The sequence below is a fragment of the Rhamphochromis longiceps genome, linkage group LG5, assembly GCF_057381845.1.
Source record: "Rhamphochromis longiceps isolate RC_006_pf linkage group LG5, R_longiceps_female_GT1.1, whole genome shotgun sequence".
In the NCBI taxonomy this organism is placed as follows: Eukaryota; Metazoa; Chordata; class Actinopteri; order Cichliformes; family Cichlidae; genus Rhamphochromis; species Rhamphochromis longiceps.
Window position 1 is genome coordinate 34774489 of NC_140561.1, and position 14284 is coordinate 34788772.

Genomic DNA, 14284 nt, shown 5'->3' on the forward strand with positions numbered 1-14284 from the left:
TTGACCAAAATTAGTTCCTATGGATAAATATACAGAATACTGAGTTGTTTGTTTTCCCTTTATGAATTCATCTGTATCATCCCTGCCTAAAGCAAAAACAGAATCATAAGATGAGCTACACAAATGCAGATATATTTTACCTGCCCTTAGTCACAGCATGTTTACATCTAATTTCTGACCGTTTTATATATTAATACTTGGAAGAAAAGCGCAATTTTCATCATGGATGCATACGATGAAGCATTATTGCTGCATCTGATTAATGCAGACACTGTGACGATGGTGAAAGGATGGTGAAAGTGGCGATGTTGGCACGCGTGGGCGTTGTCATAGAGACATCTCATTAGGCCAGACAGACGCAGACAAAGCCAGTGGAGGTGCGACAGATTTTTTAGGACAAGTGATTCAGTCTGTAAGGTGGTTATTGCAAAAGCAAGTGTAGCCTGAATTGGATATTGATCCTTTCAGGGTAACAATGTGGAGCAGGTAGTAACTGCTGAACTCAGCCTCATTTCACCGAAAGTGAGCGTGTGGACAACCTTGGTGAATTTATTTCAAGACCAAAATAAAAGTGACACAAAATGCTCAAAAACTAGAATTAATGAATTGTTGGGATTTTTCCTTGTCAAATGACATGATTATGATAAATGCTCTTAATTAAAATTTGTCTATGATTGATGAATTCATGATATCAGGTATTTATTTTATTAACAATTTAGAATCAAACCTTTGTGAACACCTGACTTGTGAGAAGCAAAAATGAAAATGTATTGACCAAAACCACAGAGAAAGAAAGACCTCTCAGTGATTTATGTATGAACGCTGGGCCCATGGTGTCAGCTCATTTTTTGTCAAGCAAAATGGAGCAATCAGCTGTATCAAAGGATGTGCTAAGATCAAGAGGGATTAAAATAGAACAATCCTCAACACTGGCAGCCAGTAGATCATTAGTGAGCTTATGGGTAGCTGTTTTTGTGCTGTGAAGGGCTTTTAAGTCAGATTGATTAAAAGGAATGCTGCTGTTATTCTTTAAAGCAGAGAACTTAATGGAAAAAAGTATTTTTCCATAAGTGATGATACAAGATGAAGGATTTGAATTGTTATGACGTAGACACAAGGTTAAATGATAATGCAGGCTATTCAAAATAACATCTCTTTGCATATGACAGAAAAAAGTAAGATGTTTAGATACAAACTTATCACCTAACCTCTAACAGAATGCTTTTTATGTGTTGCAGAAATGCAAAAGATTAAAGTGACAGGGCTTTGTGTATATTGGCAGTGTTTTTTTATAACATTTAAATGGGCATTCACCACTTCTTTTTTTATTTAAATTTGACAAATGTGAGACAAAGGACATGAAAAAGCTAGATTATATAGGAAATAAATCAGAGAAAAGAGAAGAAATAAACATATTATGTAAAAAGTTGATGTGACGTGATTGTTATGAATGAATGAAATAGCTGCTGCATATGAACGGATGCTAAGAAACACATTTCTTATAACAAATATTTTGGCTGAATACCACAAAACCTAAATAAACATGCACACCTATACAGTATATACTTCTTTTCACAAGCACTGTAAGTAATTTATTATGAATGAGTGTAGGAAGAAAGAAGTAACAGTGTAAGATATTTATGAACCCAAGCTATCACAAATGTAAGGAGCAGTCAGCCTGAGTGAAATGAAATGATGGACAGTACAAAAAATAGAGACAAGACATCTATATTCTAACATTTAAATGGATATCACCACATAAAAAAAGACTAATAGGATTGTTGACTTTTGCCCAGAATAAGCTTTGAAAAGCTTTTTACTTGTGATCTATGCTTTGACAGTACTTCAGGTTAAACAGTATTATTAACTTTTCCAACCAGAGCACTTGAAACAAAAGCCATGCTCATTTCTGCAGTACAGTACAGCTAACAACGTCTGTACTATTATATCAAGAAGATTCGGCCACGTAGTTCATCATGACCTTTATCATTCATGTCATATCATCAATTTATCATTTATGTATTTGCATATGAATCAGTGCAACAACACGACTGGTTTACATATTTCATGATCTGACTGCTGATTGTTTTTTGGGGGGAAACAACCATCATCTTTGAAATTATGGAATTCTATGGACTTCTTTGAGGAGTGATTGATTGCGATGTCTCCATATGACTACTCACTTAATGCCTGTTAAAGCATGGTAGTCTGGTGAATGCTGTAAGAATGAATACTATATTAAGTGGAATGTGAACTGAAAATGATAACAAGAATACTGGAATTTATTGCATTATGATCATTTATGTTATTTATGTTAAGTTTTTGATAAGCGATCATGAAATAAGAAATCACTGCCTACTGACCAATCAGCTCTTTGGAAGATCATGTCATCAATCCAGATAGATTCCTCAGATGTTTGTCCAGAAATACAAAGAGCCTTATTCCACTCCCCACCCCCAAACCCCCTGTTTTACAAGCCTTAATACATGATTATCAAACAGACCACCTGTTTATGTTTCATATTTCATTTGGAAGTAAAGTATGTGTTTGGAATTACATTTTTATAATTATTCTTTCTCTCACACGGTTAATACAACTGAGGCTGAGAAAACAAAACAAAAGCAAAACAAGACTAGTAAAGTCTTATGCACACATAAACATTAACTTACTTTAATCTTTCATATCTGTCTTAATATTAGATCTGTATCCAGCTAGCATTTCCTTAGTGGCTTTGAATATGGTAGGGCTTTTCCAGGCTTACTTGAGAATATCTGTGTGTGAGTGCTTTTATTACTATACTGCTGTACAGCACATCTCCCCTCACATGCAATCACGTTCTAATGCTGCTGTTGCTTTCTGCCTGCATTATTTATTTACCTCATATTCACATTTTTCTCATAATATAATTTTATCTTCCTTAGTAAAATCAGCTGTTCTGCTCAATAGACCTTGGTTGGTTGATTGGCAGAGATGGGCAGTAACGCGTTACTGTAATCCGATTACTTTTTTCAGGAAACGAGTAAAGTAAGGGATTACTATTGCAAAAACGGTAATTAGATTACCGTTACTTTCCCGTAGGAACGCTGCTTTACTGCATTACTAAAACCGTGATTTTTTGCGAGAATGTCTCATGACAGTGACGTAAGCAAGTGCGACGTTCGTGACAACAGCTGTGTGCAGATCAACAACGGACAATATATCGGTCGTGTTCAAATTCATGGGCTGCATCCTCCTGAGGCTGCATTTGTAGACCGATTACGTCACTGCGACGCGCCGAAGGCTGTCCAAATTCGTAGACTCCTCCGAATGCAGCCGACAAATGCGTCCTCCTTTTCCCCAAATTTGAAGGATGGGTCGGGTGTGTCCTTCGTGGCCTACCATATCCCAGAATTCATAGCGCGGCCCAGCCAAACTCCAGTTTCCAACAATGGCGGCCGCTACTAAGTTTTAAAATTACTCATACTAATCTTTCTGGGTCACAAAATAAACTTTTAACATATTTTCAGGCGAGAAAGTAGCTGTGTAAACATCAAATATCTGCTCGGTTTATCAAGATATCGCATATTTGCAAAAGTGCTTCGACGTTTTCGGAGACGTCTGCTACCTACCAGCTCGATAGCTAGCCTGGAGCTCGAGGGTCACTGATGCGGCCGAGAACGGCACAACTCCTGGCACATCATTTTCAGATCACCGCGGACTTTCGCACACCTGCACCAGGGTAAACCTCCGCCTACCCTACTCCTGCTTTACAGGTGAAAATAGAGCAAAAGGGACCGCTATTCTTTGACTTTATTTATTTTCTGCTGTGTTTTACTTGCATCTATTTGAAAGAGTGAGTGTAAACACACACAGAAAAAATTATTTTATGTGCTGGAATGTGCAGAAAATAGGTTTAAATATTAAACAAATTTCTTCCAGTCAGAGAATGTTGCATATAATAAAATTTTTGCTTGATGCATAAAGTTAAAAGATTAAAACTAATAAAACAAGTTTTAAAAAGGGACCTTTCCATTTGATTACATTTTGTATGATGGATTATGTAGAAAAAGTAGAATTGGGCTGAAAGATCTATCGCTTTATCACCTGTTCAGGTTGTAAATCGTGTTTTTAAAAAGTAACTAAGTAACTAAGTAATTAATTACTTTTGAAAATAAGTAATCAGTAAAGTAACTGGATTACTTTTTTGGGGAAGTAATCAATAATTAGTTACTGATTACTTTTTTCAAGTAACTTGACGAACACTGTTGATTGGTCAGACAACATTACCCCTTTCATGTGAGACTGTGGAACCCTGGGTTAACTTATTGAGTTGATGAACAGTGTTGTGCAGCTTGTGTGACCGCTTAGCCTGACTGATGTTGCTAGTGAAAGTAGTGAGTAAGTGAAGTTGGATAGCAGAAGGATATTCTGGGTTTGTTGGGCTTAGATGGCATTGCCTGCAGTAAGAAGTCATCGCCAAAACAAAGACATGATAAATTGGACACAGGTACACTGTAAAAAATCAAACTTGCAGTTGTTGAGCTTACAGTCATTTCTTTCACAATTCAACAATAAAAGTTCAGTTGGCCCATAAACTCAAATACATTAAGGGTTTCAACTAATCATTTAACGTTTTGGAGCAAAAGTTGGTCTCAGATGAAATTTATTGCTGGCAAAATGAATGAATTCAAGTTTTACATGAGTTGAAGCTATTGGCGCCTTTCTGTGCCTGAGTACGCATGCGCATCTCATATTTTTGGATGCTACGGGGTCTACTTTGCGCTTTTGCAAGGACTGAAAGCCACCTGGCCGTCTGCCTTAATGAGAACGTGAGGCTTTTTATACCAGGAGCTGGATAGATCGTTCATCTCAAGTTTCTAAAGGCAAGTAATGTTTCTTTTATTATATCAGACAGTATATGTTTGAACAGTCTCAATTTGTCTTTTAGAAATATCACAACTGAAGTTCTTCGTATTTTTCCGAAACTTAGCATAGCATTACTTTCTTGGCTAAGAGGCCTTGTGGCTTATGGGTATGTGTTTACTATATCATTTAAGATTCCATGTCACAAACTACGTGCCATGTCACAAAACAATGAAAATCCGACAAACTTCGCTACTAAAGAGGCGCGCTCATATCTGACAAGCCTCCGCGACACCCCCTATGCGTATTTCATGAAGTGCAGTCTGTGGCCGCCATACCACCTAACGAAACAAAATAGGCTGGCTCACTCATGACCAACGGCAGCAACCCCCCGCCGCTATTTAAATAAAATAAAATAAAATTCGGGGGCGCCTATGTCTTAATTTGTTCGAATCACATTTAGCCAATAAAATGTGTGCTTTAGTTTCTGTGTGAACGGGGTGGTGGAGTCCTCATGGCCAGCGAGCTCCACTAAATGAACTAAATGAAATATGAGATGTGACAATATCGTTTATATCGATATAGTCTATGTTACATTATAATTATACTCGTGGAGCCGCAAGTTTGCCTCTCTTTCGTCCACTTTTGTCTCTACGCTGTGTTACTCCGCCTCTCTCCTTCACTGAACACAACTCCCCCTCCCCCATCGCTTCACCTGCAGGCAACGACAAGATGGACACGGCAGCTATCAAAGAGGAGCTGGTCGGTAAAAAGAAAACATTTGAAGATTACTATTTTAGTGCTGTCAGCGTAAAGTCAATGCCATAACTGCATTAACGGGGCAAATCTCCGTTAACTAGTTACCGCGGATCACCCCGTGCGTGGGGCTGGGTGGCGTTAGTGAGCTAACCGGGCTAATGCGTTGACGCACGGCCTAAAATCCTTTCATCTCAAAAATCGACAGTCTGCCTTATGTATGAATTCTGGTTGTGCTTACTGACCTCGAACCAATTTTATGTGGTACACAGCTTAAAAAAATATGTCAAATGTTTTGGTACGACTTTGGTAAGCTATGAAGCTGCACTGCTTGATGGATTGTTGGAGCATTACGGCTACCGAGGAGCCTCGCAGAGTGATATGTACTCTGCTTCAACGTAATATTACCATATTATGTGTGTAAGGACCATAAATGGCACCTGTAAGAGACACGGTTACAAAGAGGATTTCAAACTCCAGGCTGTCAGTTGCGCAGTAGAACTTGGAAACAGAGCAGCTGCAAAATCTGTCTTTGTTATTATGCTCAGCATCTTTTATTTTACATTTTGACTGCACAATTGTGAGCTTTTTGTTATGCACAAAACAACATTGTTTTGGTTTATTTATGGAGCACCATTAATAAATGCACTGATAATTTAAACAGATGCTTCAGGAGTTTTATCCCACTCATACTCTCAATCCAATGTTTGTCATTCTAAGTTGTAAAACCAATCACACAAAATTATCCTTTGCTTACATAATACATCCCAGTATACTGTTGGTGCATTCCATGTAGAATACAATTTGTTAATAATAAATTAAATAAATTAAACATTTGATGTAATGTATGTTTTGTAAATTATTTGTTTTACTGTGTTTCACATGGCATTTTACAAGGCAGAATCAGCTCACTTTAGTGAGCCAAAAAAATTAGGACAGGAGAAAAAAATTCTTAAGTAATGTCAGGAAGCTGGCATTTTATTTTAAAACTAATTGCTATTTTTATTTATTTAGAGAATTAAAAGCCAACTCCAGACCACTGCTTGTCCTGATTTATGAGGGACTGATGAGGAGTTGGTAAGGAGAGGAATCAGAACAGGAGTGCCTGCTCCCCGCCCCAAACACATTATCAGGTAATGTAACTTTGGTAATTTGAGATTAATTCAGGTTTCTTTTGAATTGTTGACACTGTCCTCTCCTCTCTTCTCATTATAGCTTTTGTATGCAGTGCCAGTTCTGCTCTTTTGTCTGTTCAAGCCAAGAAGTACTCTTAAGACATCACCAGCTACGACATAGAAGAGGATTTCATTTGCCCTGTGTTTACAGTGACTGCGTCTGTTCGTTCAGGACACGAGGGGCATTGAAGTCTCACCTCAGCAGATCACACAACAGGGCAAAGAAAAGGCAGGAGATCTCAACATTTTTTTTGTGATTTTTGTGAATTTAAGGAAAACTGCTCACAGCATACATTTATTTCACATATTTTAAGGCACTTAAAAAAAAAATCAGACTGTATCCTGTCCTTTCCAAAAATGTGACTATGCTACCAACAATTTATCAACCTTTACGTCACACAAGCAGAAAGCACAAAAACTCAAAAGATATAAAAAACTGTATTAGACTGATTTCTCATGCAAATGCATGTCCTAGTGAAAGTAGCTCCCCTGATAAATCCTTAAATACCTCTCAGGAGCCAGAGACATTACCAAGTGGTTCAGGTGTAGCATCAAGTGATAAAGAGGACAATGAGTTTGTAGATTACCAATGTCTTGAACATAAAATAGCTAGACTTTTTCTATGCATGCAAACATTGTTACATGTTTCTAAAAGTGCTTTGCAGAGAATTATTGAGGAAATTAGTGACATTTTAAAATTTTCTCAGGTTCATTCATTTCAAAGAATCAAACAGGTGCTTGCTGAACAGAAAATTGAGGCAGATGATGATGTAATTAAAAATATAAATGATGCACTTTTCAAAACCAACCCATTAATTATCTCAACAGAACCAAAAGGTGCATTATCTACTGATTACAAGAGAAATATTTATTTCAAGAATAATTTTCATGTAATTGAGCCTACAGAGTACATCTACAAAGCGAGAACTAGAAATACATTTGTTTATGTCTCAGTAAACCAGGTCTTGGAGAACTTATTGAAAGAGAAAAGTTTCTTTGAAAAGTTAGCATTTGATAAAGAAATTAGTGAAGGTTACAGATCATTTAGAGATGGGCAGTATTTCAAAAACAACAAGCTTTTAGGATTGCAAGATACTTGCATTAGTTTAGCTTTGTATATTGACGACTTTGAAATATGCAACCCTTTAGGAACATCTCGAAAAATTCATAAAATAACTGCTGTCTATTGGGTTGTACTCAACTTATCTGCAAGGTTTCGTTCTACATTACACTCAATACAGCTTGCTCTTCTTGGTAAAAGTGTAGACGTTAAACAGTTTGGGTATGATGCTTTTCTTTATCCACTCATTGAGGATTTAAAATGTCTTGAAAGCACAGGGGTGTATGTTGAATCTTTAAATAGTTTTTTAAAGGGAACTGTATTTTGTGTCTGTGCAGATAACCTTGGGGCTCACAGCCTTGCAGGCTTTTTGGAGTCCTTTAATGTCGACAAATTTTGTCGATTTTGTAGTATTGATAAACATCAGATTGCAGCTCTTGATCCTACAGAATTTCCATTAAGAACTGTGGAACAGCATAACATTTTTCTAGAAGAGCTTGAGGATGGTCAAAGACAAAGTGTGTGTGGTGTCAAAGGTTCCTGTGCCTTAAGTGCGTTGTCCTATTTTCATCCAGTCACTGGATTTCCTCCAGATATATTACATGATTTCTTTGAAGGTGTTGTCCCTGTGGAATTGTTTGTCTTCAAGATTTAATCAGAAAGGGTTTTATTACATTTGAAGGACTAAACAAACGTATAAAATCATTTCCATATAAATTCTCTGATAAGCTCAACAAGCCACAACAAATTACAAAAGCCAGTTTTGGAACAGGAAGAGTGAGTGGCAATGGACATGAAAACTGGACACTTTTGCATTTGCTGCCTTTTATCATTGGGACCCGTATACCAGAACATGAGCCATCATGGGAAGTATTGATGGACCTTAAGGAGCTTGTTGAAATTGTTGTCTCGACAACTCTATCAGAAGAAATATTGTCATACTTGGACACCAAAATATTGGATCATCGACGATTACTAATAGAGACTTTTCCTGATTTTAATTTGAAGCCAAAACACCACTATATTGAACATTATAGTCATCTTGTGCGTTGTTTTGGTCCCTTAGTTGATTTGTGGACTATTCGATTTGAATCCAAGCACAACTTTTTCAAGAAAACTGTGCATGATGTCCAATGCTTTAAGAATATACTACTAACACTTTCTTCAAAGCATCAACAAATGATGGCATACTTCTTAGATGGTCACAGTCTTTTTAAACCAAGTGTGCATGTTGATAATATTGACACAGTTGACATCTGTTTCTTGAATGAAAATCTTCAGAAGTGCTTGAAACTGAAATATCCACAGGTAAAAGCTGTGTCATTTGCTAAATGTGTTTATCTGTATGGGACCCAGTATGTTAAAGGCATGATCATTTCATCAGGACAACTGAGTGGACTACCTGAATTCTACAAGATACTGAACATTTTGGTAGACTCTGGGAAAGTGTCATTTGTTGCTACAAAGCTCTCCTCTTGGTTTATGGAACACTACAGATCATATCGGCTTGACAGCAGCTACAAAGATCTGGAAATACTTGACCCAGAAGATTTGAATGATTACCACCCTTTAGCTGAATACTGCGTAGATGGACAACTGATGGTGACACCTGTTACGTGCCTCCTGCATTGAAAGTGATGGTATGTATTATTCTTAAATAGTTTTCAGTTGATTACTTTGAATTTGTCAATTATTTAGAATTGCGCCCTTTTTTGGTTTGTCTTCACAGGCCCTGTTACTGCGAGTCCACGTCAGTCCAAAACTTATCAGAAAAATCCAACTGTCCACTGTTCCAGAATCTGTGAAGCAGCTTCAAGATGAACTACAAGCAAAGCTTGGACTTGAAGGTGACTTTGCAATACAATATGAAGACCCAGATTTTGGGAACGCACTTTGCAACCTGATGGATATTAAGGAGCTACCTGCTGGACGGGCAGTGTTGCACCTCATTTGGGAGGAAAATGCATCAGCCTCGCCACCACAGACTCCATCTGATCATAGCGCTATCTCATCTATTGATACAGCCAGTGTGAGTTCAGCATCTTCTTTCAGCCCATCCTCATCCACAAAGACCTACATGCGTAGCACTTCACAGTGGCCAAATCCATTTCCTTTCCCAACCTTTTCCTATGATGTAGCGTTAAAACTTCACAAGGGCAATGAGGTATATAAGAAAGCAGGGGCAAATTTAAGTGTAACAAGAGACATCAAGATGGAAATTCTAGACAAGCTGGCACAAGAAATGTTTGCAATCAAAGCGTACCCTGACAAGAATGAAATAACATCTGTTGCACAGGAGCTAGTTTCCAAACATCCCTGCCTCAAAGAGCCTGGCAATGGCACAGGATATGATGGTTGGGCAACAAGCATTAAGTTCAAGCTTGGCAACTACCGTTCCAAGCTAAGTCAAGCTGGATGTAGTGTAGTTGCAGTCAATCGAAAAAGAAGAGGGGAAGAAGATGACAGTTGCTCAAATAGATTTTCCTTAAAGAAACCAAAGCGAGGTGAAGTCAACTTTATCCCTGATGGCCCAGAAAACTACAATGATGAGTCTCTTGAAAATGAAAGATGCATTTTGGAAGATGAAATGAAGAAGAGGGATAAGAACATGGCACTCATCACCCAAAAGATGGACATCACATTCTCTCTCAGGAGGAAAGAAGTTGTGGAGATGCAGCCCTTGGTCAAGGAAATGCAGCTCAGATGGCCAGCTCTCTTCTTGAAAGAACAGGTAAGATAATCTCTTAAATATTTAAAGGAAAACTTCCATTTTTTTTTCTTCCCTTTTTCCCCAGTGTGGTCTTATTTCTAGAATGGAAAACGTTCATTTATTCACCCAGAAAAATTTCAAGGCATTTGGAGTTGTTAGAAAGAAATTTTAATCCCAATGTTACGAGTCAGTCGTTTTGCAAGAGAGAGCTGAGCCACGGTTATGGGGAAAGGATTCACTGAGACAACTAAGAAATGCCTGAATTAAGCCAAAAACCACTCTGGAGGGTTTTTAATCTAAGGAAATAACATTAAAATGTGTTTAAAAGCTCCAAAAAGTTGATTTTACATGATATAGGACCTTTAAAATTCCTTCTGAACAACTCCAAATGCCTCGAAACTTGTCTGGGTGAGTAAATGAACGTGAGCTCCATTTCTTGTGCCCTTGAGAAGCATCTGTTTGTATCACTCCAATATCTTGTAGAAAAGGTTGAAGGCTACCGTTGAGCTAACAATGCTAGTGGTAAAATATAAAAAAATACTTGGCTCTAAAAATATGAAGCTAATTTTGGTATTACCAACAACTCTATTGAAGTGAAATCTATTTACTTGTCAACTTACTGTGTATAATAACGGATTGCTTTTATTTCGCTCTTCTCTGGGCACCCAAAGCGCTTTACAATTCCACTACTCACTCACTCACTCACTCACTCTCTCTCACACATCGGTGCAGGGAAACCACAGTTGTAGCCACAGCTGCCCTGGGGTAGACTGACAGAAGTGACGCTGCCATATCGCACCACTGGCCCCTCTGGCCAACACCAGTAAGCGGTAGGGTAAAGGGTCTTGCCCAAGGACACAACGACCAGGACAGAGAGAGCTGGGGATAGAACCAGCATCCTTCCGGTTACAGATGAGCTTCCCAACCCCCTGAACCACGGTCGCCGCAATGACTTGTCTTCACTGGGCATCTAGAATCTTTTGGTGCTGACCCTTAGCAGGCAACAGCCATGAAACTCACAGAACAGGATTGAGAAAGTCACTTACGTGTTATGAAAGTATACAAATTTGACCACAGGATGTTATTCTTACTTCATTCTTACATAACTATAAAATTAATGGAATTTTTTCAATGAATTTAAAATACAATTTATTGATTTATTTCTTTTCTGCAATGCATCCTGTAACAATTGAAACCATTATTTTGTCTTATCAACATTTGATTAGGTATTCTATAGACTTACTGTAAAATCTGCCGATCAGATTTTTCTTGTTGTTTTTTTTAATACGTCAGTTATAATTTGTACCACCACTACCACTAAAAGAAAAAAAATCCAATCAAGGCCTGACCAATAGATCAACCGAGACTAACTAAATGTTTTGAAATTAAGCTCTTTTAACCAAATTTGAAAACAATGTGATTTTTATATAATGTACCTTTAAAAGTTTTTTTCTATTTTTTTTTTTTTTGTTGCTTTGTAGATTTGTGTGGAATTCTCACGCATTACCACCAAGGATCTCATGGGGACCTTCATGACTGCCCTCGACACTTACTCACTTCGGCTGATTAAGCTGTATCGAATTAGAAAAGCTGCTTTCCGCAATGACATGGATTCCCTGTTGCAGAAGTTTGATGAACAGGTAATATATAAAAATGTATTTGTGTCTGGTTTATGAGGAACCTGAAGTTCCCACTGTAACGAAAGATACTTTATTAAATATTTACTAAATTGATGTAAAAATTGTTAGTTTTCAAAAAGTGTGTCCTGAATGGGATTATAAGCTAACAAGCAGCGCTGTGTTTGGCAGATTGCAGGTCATGACAGACAGTTCAACTCTCATCCCACTCATGGCACTTTTTGTTATAAATGTTGTAATAAGTGTGCTACATTTGTTGCACATCAAAATTACTTAAAAAATAAATAAATAAAAAAAACTGACAAAAACATGACCAATTATCTGTAATAACTCATTTCAACATCTTATTTCTTAAGGCTGTATTTTGAGCAACAACACTTAATGTGTTTTTAAAAACAAAATGGTAGGTTTATAAATGAGACTGAGTCTTATTTGATTTCCTTGTTTTAGGTCTCAAACATAGTCCAGCATCGACGAACCATCAGTTTGGAAGGGTTACCGATATTTGTTCGCGACGACGAGACCAAACTCTTCTTAACATGTCTGGTGAGTATGCAAATCTACTCAATCTTCATTTTTGGTTTTCAGAGACTTATATGTACTGTTGTTTTTTTATTTTGCATAGGATACAGATCCAGTTGAGAGGGCAACCCGAGGTGTTACGGTGGGCATCCTCACTGTTCTGGAGGACTACGTGGGACCCAACTCGCAGTCCACAGTGGTCAACACTGCCATTGTTTTGGAAGAGGACATTATTCTTGATGATCTGCCAGACCTTCCCACTGCCTTTGCCTACTTGTTTGGCCTACTTTATGGGCTCAACATGGAGTTTCCCAAAGAACTCAAGTACACATTTGAAGCTGTGCAACACATTTTTATGGAGTTGACATCTACCTGTTCCCAGAGGATAAGAAGCTTCAAAACAAAGCTCTTAACCAAAGTCTAACCTATTTGACAACATGTTCAACTCAAATGCAACTTGTGTAAAACAGAATGGCAATTTGTTTTGATTTACAGTTTTTGGGTTTCATGGCAAGTTGCTCTGAAAAAAGTTAATTTCTGTCTTTAAGAAAACGGTATGGTGCAGAAAGTTCTGAATCAATGTCTTCTGTTCTAACTTTACCTAATGTAGCTTGCATGGCTGATTGCAGATTTCATGTCTAACATGTTATTATAAGATGTTGAAAGGTTTTATTCTAACTTGAGCTGTTTTAAAAAAATTTATAATCTGGTTTTAGGTACATTTGTACTAGTTTTATAACCAATGTGGCGCGATACTGAACTTCACAGGAAATTGGAGTGTTGATACCATTACTATTAAAAGACAAGTGGCGGAAACATTTGTTTGAAAGTTGTTTGCTGTATGGAAACCAGATAGAAGTTGTTCACATCCTGCCATCTGATGTTTTGAATCTGTTTGTTAGTGACTATCTATCAAGATAGGTTTGATATTCTGTCTGACAACACCACCTTTAAAATTGGATGAGTAACATTTGTTACAAAATTTTTTTTTTGTGTTTTTGGAAGGACTTTATTTGTGGCTGAATGTTGTCAGTATGTTAAAAATGGCTGATCTCAAAAGTCAACATTGTCAGTGGTGCAGTTGTGTTTGAACACAAAGTTATTTGAAAATCAACTGTGTAAACATTCATTGGTACAACAGGGAGCACCTCATGAAAACTATGAAAGATACTTTTTCTAAACTTTAGGAAATTGATTGGCAAAACAAAAAAAATATGTTGTGTAAACTTTAGGAAATACGTTGCAAAAACAATAAAATATGAGTTGAGAAAAAGGACGACAATTAATTTTGTCAACACAAAAACATTAGCTAAAGCAACTTATCTCCTAAACTTGAAATTATAAGTTATCCATCAGAACCTAAAAACGTAAATGCAGTCGGTTGCCTTGAGTTAAGTTTTAGCAACGTTTTTTTTTTTTTTTTTTTTTTAACACAGTGTAGCACCACACAGGTGACTCACAGGTGGGCATCGAATCATAACGAAGGAAAAACTAACAAGAAGGAAGCAAAACAGACAACAGTGTAAGCAGGCCAAGAATTCCAAAATAAAACAAACAGGAAATTATAAGGTAACCCAATGTA

The 14284-nt window shown here is 37.3% G+C and overlaps 2 protein-coding genes across 2 annotated transcripts in view; both read left to right on the plus strand.

Annotated features, from left to right (window-relative positions):
• LOC146670440 (N-acetyltransferase 8-like) overlaps window positions 1-14284 on the plus strand; it is an 850360-nt gene that overhangs the window by 219013 nt on the left and 617063 nt on the right. The window lies entirely within an intron of this gene.
• On the plus strand, window positions 5541-13938 carry LOC146670455 (uncharacterized). Its single transcript, XM_085407422.1, has 8 exons — window positions 5541-5604; window positions 6613-6731; window positions 6814-7002; window positions 9330-9473; window positions 9563-10564; window positions 12025-12183; window positions 12631-12726; window positions 12806-13938. The coding sequence occupies exons 4-8, from the start codon at window positions 9471-9473 to the stop codon at window positions 13124-13126; spliced, it is 1581 nt and encodes a 526-aa protein (XP_085263548.1). The 5' UTR covers window positions 5541-5604; window positions 6613-6731; window positions 6814-7002; window positions 9330-9470; the 3' UTR covers window positions 13127-13938.

Excerpts from the sequence above, each read along its gene's own strand:
- LOC146670455 (XM_085407422.1), top strand. Across the intron at positions 10,565-12,024 it reads CTCTCTTCTTGAAAGAACAG|ATTTGTGTGGAATTCTCACG; the intron begins GTAAGATAATCT and ends GTTGCTTTGTAG. Across the intron at positions 12,184-12,630 it reads TGCAGAAGTTTGATGAACAG|GTCTCAAACATAGTCCAGCA; the intron begins GTAATATATAAA and ends TCCTTGTTTTAG.